Source organism: Taurulus bubalis, assembly GCF_910589615.1.
Source record: "Taurulus bubalis genome assembly, chromosome: 8".
Classification (NCBI taxonomy): Eukaryota; Metazoa; Chordata; class Actinopteri; order Perciformes; family Cottidae; genus Taurulus; species Taurulus bubalis.
The window spans coordinates 13129041-13148811 of NC_136596.1; the positions used below are offsets into that span (position 1 = coordinate 13129041).

General features: G+C 42.4%; 1 protein-coding gene across 1 annotated transcript in view; it reads right to left on the reverse strand.

Moving 5' to 3' along the window:
* Positions 1 to 19771, reverse strand: part of arb2a (ARB2 cotranscriptional regulator A) — a gene marked incomplete at its 3' end in the record, with an annotated part of 140088 nt that overhangs the window by 45962 nt on the left and 74355 nt on the right. The window contains exon 7 of the mRNA XM_079221938.1: positions 865 to 981. Within this exon, the coding sequence (XP_079078064.1) occupies positions 865 to 981 (117 nt within the window). The remainder of the gene's footprint in view (positions 1 to 864; positions 982 to 19771) is intronic.

Below are 19771 nucleotides of genomic sequence, written 5' to 3' on the forward strand. Positions count from 1 at the left end.
AATCACTTAACATTCCAATTACGCTGTGTCCCAAACATCCCTTAGATGAATCAAAAATAGGAAATTCCAGACAAGGAGATAGGGCCAGAGCAACCTTGAATCCCCACCACTTAAACTAACATACATACACATTCACTGACAAGTAACACACACAAAATGGGAGATAGAAAATAGCAAAAACAAAAGGCAAGGGATATAAAAGAGGATGTAATATAAATAAAAGGTATGTTGTGTGTGTGTGTGTGTGTGTGTGTGTGTGTGTGTGTGTGTGTGTGTGTGTGTGTGTGTGTGTGCATGACATTTGCATCTCCAGCTCTCAAGCAGCTCTGGTCTTGGATGGTCCTCATCTGTATGTGCATACTGAGTGAGCCCAGGTGCTGCGTATGGCGCAGAGGTCACACCAGAAAGGGCAAGTGCTAAAATGAAGCTAACACAAATGCACATGTGCACGTGCATTCCATCTCACACGCTTGCCCACAAGCACATATAAACACATGCATACATGCACATGTATGCCAAGCCGCACACACACAGCAGTGAGGGTTGACTGTCTTAGTTATTCATTGACATGCACCCAGGAAGAAAAAAGTGGGGGCTGCTTTTTTTTTTAAGACAGCAAGAGAAAACATGCAAACAATGGTTCTCTATGACTTCTAAATCTAGCTGTTGGTCAGGGGCACCTGTGAGGGTCAGCAGGGTTGTGCAGGGAGGAATCAGAGAGGAGTAAAATTTAAGACACTTCAGCTCACTGCCTGGGGAATTTACATGATGAGATTGGATCACAGGAATAGACCCCTGCACAGTTGGCAGTGTCTTTCTTTTGTGCCTTCAGCTTGTATATTTGTAAATATATGGTTATTGTACCTGCTGCATCCAGTCCTGTGTGCCTTTGCTGGTCTCCTGTAGCCAGATGTTGTGAGCCGAGTCAGTCAGAGCCACAGCACACGCTCTGTTCTTCACCTGCATTTCCCTCTGATTCATCTGCCACAAAAGCAAATTAAAATGTTGTTAGTAAATGTTATTGACAAAGTCCCTGTTGAGGAAGATATCGTTTGCTTTAGACAACATTTGAACAACAAAGATACCTTATCCTGTAAGACATATGATAGCCTCTTTAGAAAAAAAATATGAATATAATATACCCATTGTGTTAGCAGATACTTGCCTAATAAAAGGTTTAGTCCATGTCTAACATACACTGTCAGCCTACTGGACGAGGACAGCACAGGCCCACTGGACAGTGAATACAGATTTGACCTGGTGTACGGCATAATGTTATAAAGAGAAATATGAAAGAGCTGCTCCAGCATAGCGTGTCCTTGTCAAGTTCTTTGCAAATGTCCCTTTTCCGTGCACGTTCATGTACCGCTGTCCCCATTCTTAATACCCTTTCCCTTCACATGTCATACAGAATGTGGCTTCCGCAGGCCTGTCTTCCTATTCCCCTCTGAATGTCAACGCAAAGGAAAATGTCACGCAAAGGACTTGTTACCGCACTACAATAGACTTCCCACACCGCTGGTCCCACCCCGAGGAGTACTGTAGGCTTTGGGACGAGCCGTTATACTACGCTTGGCTTTAAGATAACACGGGAATAAAAGAGAACAGGAATTGCAACAATAGGTTCACAATCATGTATTGCACACGTTTAGTGAAGCTGGGAAAGAAACTGGTGGATTGGGGATGGGCATAGCCTGCGGAACAGAACTAAGTATAGTGATTCCCTGGTGATCTACATATGACACTAAGGATTTATACGGACCAATAGCAAACTAGTTTAAAGCTCCATTTAAAGTGTCATCTGGAGGAATAATAGGATAAATATTAGTTTATAATAGTGTGGTGTAATAAATAAAAATATTGCTCAGGCTTGTTCAAAGCCACAGTTTGGGAAGGTATATAAGGCTAAAGCTGCAGCTAATATGAATCTAAATCTGACACTCAGACTGACGCTGAGGCTGAAAAAATTACACATCTTATACACATTCACAGCGGGGAACACTGCCCATTTTCAGCCAGCTAGATTGGCTGGTCGTTGGCTGTACATCAAAATGACGGTGGGCATTTGAATACATCCTCACTCACCCCGCCAAATTAAAGTGGGAGTGTATAGAGATAAATGGAATCTATTAAGGCACTAAGGACTCATACATCATGGAGCTGATAAGGCTTCCACTGTAGTGTCAGGGTGGAGGGTAGAGCAGACAGAGAGGAGGTACAACCCAGCATAAAAAAAGTACACAACTGTAGAGACAGATGCTGCACATGAAAACACATTCACTCGCTCACACAAAATTCATACAATCACACACGAGATGCACACTCCTCTCTGTACTCCCTCTTCATCCACGCTTTCCTGTGGCAGAACTGGGCCCGTGGGAGAAGCAAAGTCAACCTTTTAAAACTGGAGGTGTCAGTCAAGGTTCTGTTTTCTGGCGCTAGCCAAACGGGCCAGTCCCTGAGTATAGGGCTGCTAGCAGAGGCCAGGAAACAAGAGACAGTGGACTGACTGTCCATGGGAAACACTAAGCACATGACTCAAATAACATTGCCCAGAAAAACTAGAACATATTTCCACATTTCAAGTGGATACATATGGCCCTACTCCTATTGTATGCCTCTTAAACTATCTGAGTTCAACATTTTTAATGGAAAATGTTCTTTACATGAGTATGGTTCACTCGATATCACTTCTAAATTAAAAGTGTAACAGAGCTATAATACATTTGGTTACTGGTGCCAAAGTAAACTGGTGCCAAAGTAAACTCTATTTGTGTGTGTGTGTGTGTGTGTGTGTGTGTGTGTGTGTGTGTGTGTGTGTTAGTGTGTGTGTATGAATATTCATGTTGGAATGAATGTGAGCAGATTGGAGAGCACCGTTCTGTGTTTAGGGGCAGTTTGGTGGAGAAGCAAGTGAATGACAGACAGTGGTTAGACAGTCATAAAGGTACAGTATGTGCAAAGAAAGAGGCACAGCTGGTAAGGTGGGAGTGAAGCTGGAGTGTAGATGGAGCTGGATGGATACTTCTAAAACTTAAATACTGGACATACGTTTTTAGAGAGTGCATGTTTAATCGTGTGTAGACAGACTGTTTTATCAAACAGACAACTGATTGGAGAGAATGTTTTAATTTTAACTTGTTTTTAATGGGATAGTGAAACCTTTGGAAATCCAAAAGCACATATTCAAATTGATTATATTCAGCACCGGATGCTTTGGAAGTTATTTCTCTCTAAATTTGATTGGTGTGAAATATAAAGAACAACAGCTTTGCCTCTGCCGTTCTCTCACAAACTTTTGCGCTCTAGTATCTGTGAATTGCTATCTGAAAAATACTCACACAGTGTTGTATATTTGCAGAAATGGGCAGGCAAAATAAATCAGCAACTCTCCAAAAAAAGAGTCTATTTTCCCGATGATGGCTCAACCGAAGATTAAAGAGCCCAGAACTCCATCCCCCAGCACTGGCTATATCTATCACTTGTTCTGACAGCTCTCATTCCCACACTGCCTCCACACATATGTTTGGCTGTGGTAACAGTTGATGTAATAGGTTGACAAATAATGACTCCAGGAGAGAGTGCTCTATGCAGTGTGGCCTTCAACCACAATGATTTTGACACCATTGGGTCCCATGTTTTACAAGCCACAATGACAACTGTGGTTGTCTGCATGTTGAAATCAAAACCCAGGCATGTCTGTGTCTTCTTCTAGGTGGGTGATATTCATGGTTAACTTACAAACCAGTTACCATGAAGCTATACATGCTCCCAAGGGTGTAGCGATCTGATCAATATGACTCATCATGCTATGCTTTTTATCCCATGTTAGCCTGTGAGTTAGTGTTAGCCATCTTTATCCACAACGTTAAATGTGCTAATCCACTGTGTAACCGCAGACTGCAGCTTTAACAAGGAAACAGGCCAGCTGTTGTGATCAGTCTTGTATCGGACAGGGAAAAAGGAAGAGAAACATGTGGAAATGCTTGTTGAGCTAAAACCAGCACACAGATGTTGAGACATTTGCCGCCGCTCTGCTGGCCTTTCCTTTAACGCTAAAGCAGCTGGATATGCTGAGTAAAGTTCAGGTGGGGGTTGAATGTGGGAGGCTTGGTTTTGAAAAAATGTAAGAAAAGGGGAAAGTAAAGGCAGAAGGTTATAAGAGGAAGCTGATTGGATATCAAACATATTATAACATAAGGAAAAAAAAAAGCAAGACAGATGAGATACAGACAGAGGCAGATGAGCAGAAAGAATATTTATGAATGCTTTATGGATCCCCATGAGGAAAAAATATATTTTCCCTTGGCCTACTTCAGAGGGAGATCAGACGACAGGGTCAGCTTCAGAATAGCATCCCTAAAGCAAGTGGGCTTTCAATTTCGTCTTTAAAACACAAGCAGCAGTTTAAGCTTAAGTGGAAACGATGCACAAATCACTGGGGTCTGAAGCAGAGTCCTCAGCTTGAAGGGCGGCATCCTTCCTTACTAGAGCATCTTAATGAAATGTGTATCACCAGCTTGATGAACCATTATAACAAAGCTGAGTCATAACTGATGATGAAGACTTGAGTTCACCCCCACCCAACATACACTCAAGCTCTGGATCAACTACGAAATGCTTCTCCCTCTTTTTACTCCCTCAAAAAACATGTATCTTCATACTTATGTGCAGAGGGCCCGGTTGCTATAGAAACTCGCAAACATCATAGATTTCTGACCCCCTGGTTGGCACAATTCTACTAAATCCAGCTTTTCACAAGTTCTATGAAATAGCCATCCCACACATTTGGAGCCATTCATACACTCACACAGAGAAAGACTTGTCTGTAGGCCCTGTATCTTGTACCTGACCTCACATTGCTCTCAGCAAAGTACAGTGTTTAGTGTTTTAAGCTGCATCCTATGACAAAGCCAGCTAATTCCTAGACTTTCTGTTGTGCATAATCGTATTTTCACCACTGACGAAGAATGTGATACGCGATAGGTATGTGTATGTGCAAGAATGGAGTGTGCGTATGAAGGAGGGATGGAGGAATATTAATCATGTTTACTTATCTGGATGAGGAGTTGAAATAAGCAACGAGACATCATTTAACAGCATGCTAAGCTAATCTCTGGTCGAGATAAATACTTCATTTCTCTCCTCTCCCCGTGACGCTCCCATGCCTGCGACTGCTCCGCTGAAGCTACATCTAAACACCGGCAATAATAAAGACAATTATTTAGGCCTTTGATAATTATGTGTCAAAGGCAGGGAAAGCCACTAGATAATTGGAAGAAAACTGAATGGTAATCCACAATGGAGATCCCCCTATGGGAGACAGGCAGACTTATCCCTAGAAATAATTCAGAACGAGAGAAAAAAGGGAAACAGCCGATGACATAAAGATGAGAGCTCTTTAAGGGGCCTTGCTTACTGTCAGATAGTCAATGTGAAAAGCCACAATTATACATAGAGAGTGAGTGTGAATAGAGAGCAGCAAACAAGAGAAAAGAAAACAAGAGATAGAGAGAGAATGACAGAAAATGAGTTTGAATGAAAAAGAGGACGACATGTTGCACGTTAGTGGGAGTGAGCAAAGACTGAGCAGAGGCCAAGGGGAAGGAAGGGAAAGAGAGAGAGAGAGAGAGAGAGAGAGAGAGAGCGAGAGCGAGAGCGAGAGAGAAGCGCCCAGTGACGATGTCAGTCAGATACGAGGCTTATAATGTGGCTGCGCCATGCACTGCCAACAGTCACAGATAATCTAGGACTACCCACTGAGCACTGAAGCACTGCTTAAATATTTGATTGATTAACTGTCCTGTTGCTGCCAGAGAGTTAAGAGGAGAGCATCAGAGAAGCCAGGATGAACACAGAAAAAACAAACAAACATGTATGCGGGGGCACACCGGAAGGTTGGAAAACACATGGCGTAGACACACGAACACATACTCCCCCATAAATCCCTACACGCCAACATTGAAACCGGAGCACGAACCCAAACACACACAGACATGTACACATTGCGAGCATGTGAAGAGTCAGCAAAGACAGTGGCAAGGGCTGGAAAACCAAACACAAAGGCTGACTGATGCTCTGGCAGTGATTTTCTTCCGTCATAAATCAATGAGGACAATGGACTTATAGATAAACAGTGGTGAAGTTGACAATCTCCGTCTGGATTTGTCTTTCAATGGCCTCGGGATTCACCACAGGGATGATGTTAGTGTGCTCTCTCTCTCTTATTCCTACAGTACCGGCTGTATGACTATGTTGCTAGCAATTGATCTCAGGTCAAAGAGGGTGGATATGAGAGTGAATGCAACATGTTCAGCTACTAAACTGTCCGTGACACACACACACACACACACACACACACACACACACACACACACACACACACACACCCCTGTTCGTCCCTGGCTGTGAAAACACAGGCAGCTGGCCCCCCACGCTCCAACACCCTCCACAGGAAGAGACAACACCAGCGCTTCCTGTGGCTTTGAAGCAGCGGTCTCAGGTCCCCTGTCGGTCCCCAGCTTCCTTTGTCTTAACCGCAGGAAGGAAGCCCTCTCTAGCACGAGGCCACAGGGCCCAAGGGAGCAAGAGGGAGTGTGTTTGTGTGTGTGCATCGTTCAGTGTGGTGGGAGTGTGCAGAGGTTTTGATCACTGAGGTCACATGCATTTACAGGGTTTTTTCCCTTTTGACTCTCCAGTGCTTGAACTCTGGTTATTGTGAGTGTGTAGAGTAGGAGGCGGGAGCGAGAGAAAACTGCAATAACTTCCTCTTCTCTTTCCTCTTTCCTGTCACGGCAGTTTGCCATATACATGATGGAGAGAAGATGAGGAAGAGAGTGAGAGAAAGAGAGAGAGATAGACAGACAGGGAGGATGGTGGGCGGAGAGACAGGGTGAGATTTGAAAGAGTGAGGAGCGGGCATTGCTGAATTGTGTGAGTGACAGCACCGGACGCAGGGTAGTGGGAGGTGGTGTGTGTCTGTGTACGTGTTGGGGAGGATTCTATTTATGTGTGTGTATACCCATGCAAACCACACACACACACACACACGCACACGCACGTACACACACACACACACACACACACACACACACACACACACACACACACACACACACACACACACAGCGGACAGAAACACACCAACAAGTGGGGGCGGTGAGGAAAAGGAAGGCCAATAAATATTTACTGACACAGCAGAAGTGGAGAATGGTTGTCCACTGGTGGAAACAAAAGGCAGAGGATGAGGAGCGGCGTGCCAGGAAACCTGCCGGCTGCGGGCGCTGCGCCCCGCTTGTGCCCGCATGGAAAACAAGAAAGAGGAAGACGGGAAGGGAGAATGGAGGAGAGAGAGAGATGGAGCAGGGAGGACGGGATGGAGGGAGGGAATGAGGGCGAGGACGAAAAGGGTTGCGGGTAACGGGGATGCTCATACACAATAGCAGCCTGGGGCAAAGCAACTGTTATTGACTTACATTTTTTTAATTTATTTTCTTCAAGATGAGGTTCAGTAAGAGTTTTACATTGTGAGGGCGTTGGTTTGTGCATGTGAGTATATGTACAATCATATTAATATTAAACAAATTATATTTCGTGATAAACTTCTTCAAACTTGTATATGTCTCTCTGCCCACCTGACCAAATTATCAGAATAACTCAGAGGAATCTTGTTATTCCTGCTGGTGACATCATTCTATAAAACGATAATGAGTTCCTGAAACATTCCTATTAGTTTTCACTGATAAGACAACTCTATTATTGCAATGACATTGCATTCAAATCACTCAGACCCAATAAGGCAAGCAGATGCTCAAATGTTAAGCATCATTTTATATTTGATATTCACCAAAACAGAATGCAATTAATTTCTAATTAACATCTGCACAGTGGTAAGTGTTAATGACATTAACTCCCAACAGTTTGATCAATTTACATTTCTGCCACAATGAAAAGACTGGTAGGCGTTGCTCGAGTTGCTCGAGCTGTATCAAGAATACCCCTATAATGTTCACATTAAAATGATATTGACACAATTAAGAAAGTGGACAGTGGAAGTTTTGTAACATTAGTAGTTAGGGATGTTCATATATTGTTTGGCAACAGCAATTACAGAAATGGTAATTTCTAATTAGGCAGCATTCCTTAACGAAGGGAAATTACGGGATGGCGACTAATTAAAGTCTTGTGTTAATTAGAATGTATCTTAGTTAAGAAAACCAGCACAAGGTACGGTGGGCAATGTCTTCATCATTCCCAAATCAACTGGCCACATTAACAGCTTTGGTCTATAGAGTGAAATGAGAAAGTTACTTTTGCGCATTGAATACAGGCTAGGCCGCATTATCTCCACTTGTCTTTTCTCTCCCTCTCCCTCACTCGAAAAGTGCTTTTTTCTTGTCTTTCTCCCTGTCTCCCAACCCTCCGGCAATGCTGTAAAATAGAAACCTAACCTCAATATTTTCCCTCACGGTGCTGGGACTTGCTGGCCCATTAAATTCCCCTTCCCATGTGTCAGCTTGCACATTTCCACCATGAAATTTTCGTATAATTAAACTTTCTTAATGATTTATAAGCTATAATAATAGCCGTAAGTATTTCCGAGCAGGTTAAAGGGACAGCTTTTAAGTGCACGCCGGGGGATGACCCTGTTTTAACATAGTTTCGGATGGGTGACTCTCGGCTGGAGACCACGATGGATAGGCCGAGGGAGAATGGGATTGACGGAGAGAGGGAGCGAGCGAGCGGGCCTAACAAGGGTGGGTGGAGGAGGAGGCTGAGACCTTTGTGTCGTAACTCAGGGTGATACTGTCATCGAGGAGAACCAAGGGTTCCCTGAACCCTGGCAGGGAGGAGACAGTTTACCACTGACAGACAGAAAGACACACGCATGCATAGAAGGCAAATGCAGCAACAGCGGCTGAGAAAATGACAGAAGGAAAATGCTGGATGCAGTAAGAAAGACACAGGTAGAAAGAAAGACAGATATAGGTCCTGAACAAATAAATAAATCACAAAGAAAAACTGCTAAAATAGTTACTTAAAACAAATAATACAGATTATATTAACACAAGTTAAAAAATTAAATATGATGAGGCACAATATTGTAAAAAAGCAAAATATGCTCACTCAATCCCGGTGATCAAATACACTAATAAACAGACAAAGTTTACTGTAAAGCAGTGCTGGAGTCAATGTCTGGAGGATGTGCACAGTTTGTATGCATGATCTGGGGGCGCGCGCACACACACACACACACACACACACACACACACACACACACACACACACACACACACACACACACACACACACACACAGATGTTTGCTCTCTGCTGCCTCTTTGACGGCGATGCTGATATGATTGCCACTTAGGAAATCAGTGTGTTTTCACACCACTCTCAGCTCTGCCAAAGCTAATGTGTTAAATATCCATCGGGTACTGCTGTCCATTTCTGATACAAACACAGGCACACACAGCCTTAGGGGCTGATAAACATTGATTCCTTGAACTAACTGAGTCCACAGTTGGTATCCAACAAAAGCAACATTTTCTAAATTGGTGTGCAGTGAGAAAATGGCAACAAGTTATGATGTGAAAGTTTATTTAAATTTGTTGTGAGGAGGTTTAAGAGCTAAATTTGAACTAATGTGTGACTTTTTTCACTTTTCTTGTTGTTATCAAGAAATGCCTGTTTGTTTTTGTTTTAAAATACATCATTGTTGTAGAAACATTCACTTTCATGCTGTACAAATCAACACATTAAGTCCAGCTACTGTAAGTGTTTTGAAAAGGTGAAGTCTGCGAATGGCAAAATCTACTAAATATCTCAGTAGACTGTTTTTCACCTTAGCTGTGAATGGGGGAGGAGGAAAATGAAACAAAAACAACAAAGCTGGTGGCGCCTGCTGCTCTACACGTTACTGGCAAATCAGGTGTGTGTGTGTGTGTGTGTGTGTGTGTGTGTGTGTGTGTGTGTGTGTGTGTGTGTGTGTGTGTGTGTGTGTGTGTGTCCCTTCAGGGCAGCAAGAGTTGAATTCCAAAGGGAGGTGTTTTGTTTAAACTTCCAGTGCCACTCGAAGTCGCTCATGGACAAACTGAGGGGGGAAGAAAGTTAGGGGGAAAAAGGAATGGGAGTGGAGGTAAAAGTGGTAAAAGCTAATGAAAGTGACAAAGAGAGTGTCCCTCCTTTCAGTTATCATCCTCTACTCCTCGTCTCCTGCGCTGTGGGGCAGGGGAGAAAGAGAGAGAGAAGGAAAAAAGAAGAAAAAACATGCTCTGTGATCCCCCTTTACTCAAAGGAAGGACAGAGTGAGAGAGGGAAAACTACAAAAGGCCAACTGAAATTAATGGAAATATATAACAATCTTGAAATTAACTTCTCATTGCCACAAGCCATGATTTAAAACAGCTTTTTAACGAGAGGAAAGATGAGTCAGAAAAGAAAGAGAGGGAGAAGGGGTTGAGGCCATATTACAAATTGGACAGGCTGGAGGAAGCTACAAGTTAATTTGCCCCATCATTTGAAAACTTTGCAGCTCTCAAGGCTAACTCACTTAAATTATTATTTTTATGTCCAAATTAATCAAGACATACGACTAAAGGATATAAAAATACTAATGGAGGGTATAAGAAAAATACAAAGCAATTCAATTAGCCATTTAAACAGGCAGAGTTAAGAAAAAAAACAACCCATTTCAAGCATCTGAATTGTATCACGATGTTCCGATGGGCCAGATTTAACAGCAAAAACATTTCCCCTTCCAGCTGTAAATACAAATTGTATTTCTGCTCCATTGTAATCCAACGTTAAAAACTAAATGAAAAGCCTTAACTTTGGGTTCTATACCAGCAAAAGAAAAACATAATGTATACAACATAAAATAATATCTAAATTAATGAAATACTGTCCACTTATATTTAAATAGATATCATACCATTACTAATGAATCATCAATATTAATATGGCCATTATTATTATGCTGTTGTTTACTATATTTTGAATAAAACACAAGAACACTACCATATACTAACAATTAACTTGAGTTATTTTTATGTTGTTCAGTTTATTAAAATTATATGCCCAACAACCGGAGCTTGTATATATATATATATATATATATATATATATATATATATATATATATATATATATATATAATATACTTATGAGTACATAATAAAATCAACACAGTGATTCCCTTAATGAATTAAATGTAAAATCTACAAAAAGTAGTACACCAGTTGAAGTGCTTTACAAGTGATATTATTGATTAAAAACGACGCCTGAGAGAAGGGTGAGGAACACAAACACACACACAAACACACAAGCACACACACACACACACACACACACACACACACACACAATTTAGTATAAAGTGTATTATTAATCTTGTGAAAAAAAGCAATTAAATCAAAGTGGTATAGAGCCTGAAGCTATGAGGACTGTCAATTCTGCTGGAAATGCCACAGAAGATTACAGTCGGGTTTGTGGATTCCATGAACCCTTTTTTGATTAGGGAGTCAATTATTTCTCATTACTGAAGATGCTATTTCGGAAAAAGACCTTGTCAGTCAATCATGCAAAAAGTCCTCGAAAAGCGTGAATAAACCATTAAAGAGAGAGGCGAATGGGGGTGGGGGGTTGTGGGGGAAAGCACACTGACCCTTTTCCACATCCAAACTCCTACTTGTAGTCAAATTACCTTTTTAACTACTACACCTCTGTCAGGTCTTTGTCAGTGTATGGTAATTAGGGCCTTCAGTAGAGAACATTTGAAAAGAAAACAGTATATTTATTAGTTTATCTCAGAGAAAGGCATTTACCCAGAGCTGGAGGTAAGTTTGAATGTGGTGATTATCTTGTCATTTTCAGGTTGTTTGTCTAAGAGTGTGCATGTGTGCATTAGTGTGCCTGTCTGCCTGTGTGTGTGTGTGTGTGTGTGTGTGTGTGTGTGTGTGTGTGTGTGTGTGTGTGTGTGTGTGTGTGTGTGTGTTACTCCAGGTAAAGTACTGTTGTGTATGTGTGGATGGTATACACATGTGCATTCACACACACATGCATATATACATATTTATAATATATACATACATATATATATATATATATATATATATATATATATATATATATATATATATATATATATATATATAGTATGTGTGTGTGTGTGTGTGTGTGTGTGTGTGTGTGTGTGTGTGTACTTAAGCTGCTTTCAGCACACTGATAGGCGAGCACAGCACATTTCTCCCGTCCTCTTTGTTCTGTGTTGGGTTTGACACCTCTAAACAATAGCAGCGCTTCACTTCGCCCAGCCCCAACCCACCACCAACCACACACTGCATGGACGGGAGCTGCCAATTAGCACTATCAAACACCTCTCATCAGCTGTCTGCTTACCACAAAAAGAAGAAAAAAAATCCCAAAACAAATCAATAATTCAGAGTTTCGCTCAAAAACAATAACATTCATCAGCGGACTTAAGGATACATGCGAGAAGTGAACATGATAACTAACTGTATAGTATGGATTGTGCGTATAGAAAAGATGCACAGAAAACAACTGGCATACTGCTGATGTGACCACATGAAGTAGAGTGTCACAACAAGCACTTGACCAGCCGGGTAGAAACAGAGGTCTGCGTCCTCTCTGTCTCCTCCTTTCCACTCTGGCGTCTGGAGCTGATCTTTCTTTTGAGGCCGACGCTTCCTCGACCTGACCCGAATGCAACCGATGTCCCCGATCGACATCCTTCTCCTTTTGTGTAAAGAGAGCCGTTGCTCTCATCCATTCTTTTCTTCCTCACCACCATAAACTCTCATCCACTCAAGGTTTGCCCCACACAGTCTTTCAGTTTATCAACCTTTGTCTAATGCCACGCTGGGTGAGCTGCGTTTGGCGGCCTCCGAACAGCTAGACGACATGTTGTGACCCAGGGGAAGGAGGGCCGACGTGGGGAGAGAGGAGCGGAGAGGGGGCCTGTCATGGAGAAATGGTCTCAGAGGGCCGGAGGTGAGCAGAGGTGTCTGGGAGATGACTGTCGTTCCTCTCGGTGGTCCAAAACCTTTTCATTAACTTACACCCCAGGGTTCACCAAACAGAAACAGGGGGTGGAAGTGGGGACAGGGGGGTGGGGTGGAGGGGTGCAAAGCACTAGCCCTTGTGACCACCAGGGACCTGCTGCCTGCCTTCCTGTCTGTCTGAATGCAGATCTGTGTCATCCATTACGGACAAGGGGCTGCTTTTTAAAATATAAACACAAACAGCAGCACACACGCACAGACACAGACAAAACACATGCACACAACAATACACATACATCAAAGCCTGCGAAGGGAAAGAGAGGGGTAACAAAGGACAGGCAGTGCCCCCTAGTGTTTTCATCAAAGAGAAATCAGACCAAATCAACTAACCATCACCTCAACCAAAGCCACAAAAACAGATACAAGAAGGGAGCGAGGGACAAGAGAGAGAGGAGGGGAGGGAAGAGGGGAAGAGGCTAGATTCATGAGAGAAGATGTGGAAGGCACATGGGTAGGAGTGGGTGAGTAAGGTAAAGGGAGCAAGAAGCTGGGGAAGGAAGGAGCAAGGAATGGAAGTTAGGGAGCGAGTATTGGGGGTGGATGGGTGTATTGTACATGTTAGCTGCTTGGTGGTGGTGGAGGGGGTTAAAAGATGTCTTGCCACGTCCAAGATGTTTTTAATGTTCAAGGCCGAGAGAGCGAGAAAGTGAGAGGGGGAGAAGGAAAGGGAGAGAGGCAGGCAGACCATGCATGAAAGCCGATGTCAGAGGAGTCCAGAGGAATCGTCGGGTGTGAAGCCATCTAATAGGAAAGCAGAATATATATGAGACAGGGACACACACACACACACACACACACACACACACACACACACACACACACACACACACACACACACACACACACACACACACACACACACACACACAGTGAATTATCAGGCCACCCAATGTGGTCTGGTAAGTGATCTGAACATGAACCACAAACTAATGAGTGACATGACGGGAAGAGATGAAAACCTAGCTTACTGGGACAACAAAAAAGCCTTTGGAGCAAAATCACACTTATGCCTAAAAGATTAAAAAACAAAGTGTGCACAAACATGAATGCATAAAAAGAATCTGTGCAAATGTGTGAATGTTTTTTTCTTCTTTTTTTTTCTTACTCAGACAGCACATTCAGTTTCATATTCTCACCATGAAACAAGGCCTACCCTTCAGTGAGTTCCACATTCAGCTCCAAGCCAGCTAAGACATCAAAGGCGGCTCCACACCAGGAGTCTCTTGCTCGCTCTCTTTCTCCCTTCCTCTCTCTCCCTTCCTTTTGCTCTTTCATAACCCCCATCGTATTTCACAGCACATAAAGCCTTAAAATGGCACATAAAACAGTTCATCTCTTTTCACTGTCAGCTTTCCAGGCTTAAAAAATTAAATATGTTTTACTGCAGGTACATAACTAAAACACATCGCTAGAAAAAAATTGCCATAAAGGATTCAAACTCAGCTTTCTATAAGTCTCTGAGGCTATATAGCTAGGTATAGATCAGCTGAATAGCCAATATAGGGTGTTTCAAGCTTAAAGTGCAGAAAAATGGAAGTGACAGTTAAACTGCGGAATTGCCTGTTTTTCCTTTGCCACCAAATCCATCACTCTGTTTTCCGTTTAAACACTTGAGATATGTGCAGGAAATAAACGGCACAGTCTGCATGTGATGCGCTGACACTGAAAATGTCTTTACTAACAAACTAAAAGAATGCTGTGACCCTGGGGCTGAAGGTGTGGAGGAGGCAAGGCGAAAACACCACAGAATACCAACACTGCATTCAATGAACTTTACAAAGCAGTGAGAGACGAAAGTGCAGTGCGTGAAGGAGGTGGGTGTGGATGGAGATGCAGAGTTTGAAGGAAAAAGCAAAGGAGAGAGGAGATGAGTTGAACAGATGGGAGAAAGGATTTAAACTTCAACCTTAGAGTCACTGAGTTCACTGACATTTGCACCATGATCCGCCTATAGCTGCTCCTCACAGCTTTTCAGAAGCGACACTTTCCTTTCAATACCTAAGACTTATTCTTCCTACATTCGCTGTAGAAGGAGACCATTCACAGTCTTGGGGTAAGAGACAAAAAACAAAAAAAAACAAAGAAAAGCAAACTAAAATGAATGTGTTGAATTCAAGTGATGCCCATGTGAAAATGTGCTGCCCCGTATGTCCTCAAGATTCCTCTTGTATATTGTATGCATTCTTTAGGAAGAATTAGCAAGGGGGAGGGGAAAAATGACACGTGACAAGCGATTCATTTGAGCTGTCAACATGTCATCTTCACCACATTCAAACCTCACATCAACCGCTCGTATTCCCTCTCCGGTGAAGGTGACCTAGGTCGTAACCAGCTGACACACCCAGACACAGCAGGTGAATGCATGGAAATACCACAGTGGGAGCCGCGCAGTGCGTGAGATTTGCAAGAATGAAAGGCAAGTTAGCGCAAAATGACAAATAGGAAACAGTGACTAAATGTGACATCTACTCAGAAAAGGAACAAACAAGGATACATTTTTAAAGGATTGAGAGCATCTTAGATTTTAAGGTGAGAACATTTAAAATCTTCAACAGATAATTCCACATTTGAGGTTATATTGAATAAAAACTTCCGATTGTGATAACCATTAGGAGGTAATAAATAAACAGCACCTCAGAGGATCTTTTTTAATAAAGTAGACTGTGTGAAGGAGGAAACAGTGGGGAGGAAATTATCTTGGACCGAGACCTGTTTGTCAAAAATGCCAAAATATGAACAAAAAAAACTGTGTGAAGGAGACAGAGGTCAGTCTCAAGTGAAGGATCAGAGTGAGATGGCAGAGAATGAAAGAGCAAGGCCAATGTGAAGTTGAGGTTAAGAGAGGGAAGGGAAAACGAAAGGGAGTGAATCGGAAGCGAAGAGGAAGAGCAAAGAAGAGGCGTAAGACCACATACACCGGGGCACGAGATAAAAAGAAAACGAGAAGAGGCGAGTTTACAGACAAACGGTAAGAGAGAGTAGGAGGGTGACCAAAGAAGCTCAGAGTGCAAGAGACAAACAAAAAAAGAACGGTAACAGGGAGTAGTTTGACATTTGTTTTAAACAAGGGCAAGTGGCAAAGGAAAAATTAGTGCGAGAAGGAGCTCTTTGTTGCAAATTAAAAAGGTAGGTAAAAGACAACGAACGACAGAGAGCGGAGCGGAAGAAATGGACAGCAGTACCCGATGGGTATTAAAGAGTGTGAATAAAAGGGCGAGAGACGTATGAGGCAGAGGAGAGAGAAGAGAGCGAGACCTTGCCTCTGAGGCAACGAGCCGAAAGCAACGAGAGAGGCAGACAAAGCCGCACAATGCTCTCACACAGCAGAACAAAGAGAGGAGGTGCATCATGGGAGTCTGAGCCGTATGCCGCCACTGCCGCCATGCTGGATAAACACGCAATGCCACGTGCAAAAATCAAAACGCAAAAAACATAAGCCTTACTGTAATAATCAGTGATTCATGAATACCGTAGAACACCTTTTTGAGGTAATTCGGTTTTTGGTATAAATTATTTATGAACTAAAGGGTCAGTTTTCCTACTTTTAGTGCTGTAGCTCCTCAACCTTCATAAAACTGTACAAATAGGCAAAAATGAACACAATCACATCAACTGCTGTTTATATCATATACAAGTATACTAAAGCAGATGCTTTAGTATACTTGACATAAGTAAACTTGACATAAGAACAATACAGAAAACTTTTTTTTAAATAATGACTTTAGTATCGTAGAAAAGCATGCTTCTAAAATATGGTAGAGAGCAAGAAAACCCTGAGTAAATTTGAACAGCATCTCCACTGAGTGAAAGACAGTGTAGGGAGAGGAGAGCTTTATATATGCAGACCTGGGTTAAACCAGAGGGAGAGGATAAACAGGAAGGGAGGAGGGCTGTTCAATTTCAGGGGAAATTCAGGTATGAGTGTAAATGCAAATATCAGTCTGTGTGCTGAATGTTCTGTGTGTTTCATTGTAAATATGATTCGGTGCATGTGTGGTAAAAGCAGTGTATACTTCTCAGGAAGCTAGCCCAGGGAAATACAAGCTAAAGTAGTAAAGACACGTGGGTGTCAGGTTAAAACTGTTACTTTCTCAGCTGTGTCAACGTTCAAAAGAAAAGTATCCACAATTATTTAGATATTGGCACTAAAGTTTTCTACCCTCTCTCTCTCTCTCTCTCTCTCTCTCTCTCTCTCTCTCTCTCTCTCTCTCTCTCTCTCTCTCTCTCTCTCTCTCTCTCTCTCTATCTCTCTCTCTCTCTCTCTCATCCTCTTTCCCTGTTGGTCTCTCTTCCTCCGGAAGGTCTGATATGTTGGAGCTGCAGCTGAACTCTGAGTAGCACTGTCTCCAGGAAAAAACAAAGTGATCAATGTGAGAAGGCACAGGGCGCTCATGGACAGGCCAATCAATGGTGGAAAGAACCTTGCCCAGGGCCTTATGCAAATGGAAGCACGTCCCGTAACCTCGGGAGTGAACATGCGCACTAGATCAATGGGATGAGGGTAGAACCTTACAGCAAGATCAGCCTCAGCCAGTAAATATGTAATGATGAATCCCTAAAGATTAAACTGAACTCAAATGAACTTCAACGAGCAGGGCTTCTTATATCACCAAGTGGCAAGAAAGACCCTGTGTTTCAGAGGTAAGGTACGGGGGGTGGGTGGGGCAGGACGAGGGAGATTAAAAAGAGCTTTTGCACAATGATGCGCTGAGACCGGATGGATTTTTCACTCGGGAGAAAAAATAAATCAGGAAGACAAAAAAAGGTGAGAGGAGACTTATGAATAGTAACCTCAACACTACTTGTTTGAGGTGTAATGATTATTCAATTATGTCACCATGGCAACATCCGTGTGTTTTTAGGAATGAAAGAGACGAGTGGGTAACCGTGACGACCTGGTGAAATCATGCTCAACCGCTTAAAACTATGAATAGTCAGATCAATGACTGGATAAGACAAACTATTCAAAACCAACAGCTGACATTTACTAACGCCCTCAAATACTGGAGTCTGAATTTGGTATCAATCAAAAGCGATCACAGATCCAGAGACCGATAACTTTTTTCTCTGTAGGCAGAAAATAATTGACAGCACTGAACTGTCATGACAGAAGTCAGCTGTGCACTCAAATGAATGACGAGCATACACAAAAAGAGAAGGAGAAAGATAGAGATGCCATAAAAGCAGTCAAAGACAAAGAGGGACTGACGATGTGAACCGAGATATGTGGAAGGGATCCAGTGAGCGCATTGACTGCTCCTGCATCAGAGCCTAAGGGGAGAGCAGCAGCTCCATGTCTGCCTCTGGGCTGTTGAGAACGCTGTAGGAGAGTTTGATCAAAACTCATACAGTGTATCAACAAGATTTTTACATAGTGTGAAAACGAAAGTTGCCTCGAATTGCCCTTGGTTGTTGGTTATGTCTCAGATGACCTTTCTAAACCTGGACCACAAAAGTTCAGGAAAAAAAAAGTTTTGTAACATATCGGTGCTTTATCTAGCGATACCTGCAGTGCACCCCTGAAACAAAGTTCAGGGAAACAGCGGTTAAAATACTGAACACACGGTGAACCACTTCCCTTACGACCTCTCTTGACAGTCTACCTTTTCTGTGTTGTAACAGCCCTGCAGGAGCATCTGTCCTAATCCACTGACTGAATATAGAAAGTAAAGTGATCACAGAAAAGTTAGTTGGTTGTGGGTGTAATGGTATGCATGGCACCAAACTGGAGAGAAATAAAGGGGCATGCATTTTTTTGTAAAAAGCAGACTGCTTGGCCACAAGTCCCTGGTATTATTTATATATACTGTAAATCCTCTTGAAATACATTTTGTTTGTTGATAAGAAAAAAATCAGAGGAAAGGAAAATTCTCACAGCAAATGACAAAGGAGGCTGACTAGGGGACAATTTGGATTACACCCTGTATTTCCGAACAGCACGTCAGATTCCAACCAACTATAACAATGTTTTGCTGCATCCTTCGGTTAACTGGGATTTTACGAAACAACTGACTAAAAGATTAATGTAGTTTATGTATAATTGAAAGAGAAATGTATGACAACCCAAAACATTGAGTTTGTGTTCTAAGACCTTGATTGTCTGTCCTACTATAAAAACAAGACAGAATTAATAATGAAAGACATAAAAAAATGCAGCAAACAAACAACAAACAACTAAATTGGAATCTCACACAAAATCAATTCCCCTTGATATTAAAGGAAAAGCACAAGAGAGACAAGAGGTGCGTAAAGTATTACCAAACCCCTGCTCCTTACCAACACCACAAATGTAATCTAGAAACCAAAGATGCTCCTGAAACAGAGAGAAACACCAACAAAGGTGAGAATAATGGCGACGTATTGAAGGGAATACTTCACAAAGCCTATTGTGTGAGTATCCTTTTCAGACAGCAAACCCGCTGTAATTTGGTCTGCGTCATCTGCCTCTAGTCACAATGCAGCACTACAGCTTTGAAATGGATGGCAAATGAAGGCCATTTGTACATAATCACAGCAGATAGAAGAATTCAGAAGCCCTACAATGTGTTGTTGAGGTGTAAAGAAAGACCTTGGTCTATCTGTGGCAGCCAGCGCAGCAAAGGTTTGGCAAAGGAGGTCTTTTTTTCCCAGAAACAAGCCAATCAATTGAAATCAAATCAGTTTGCTAGCCGTGACATTTAAACAGTT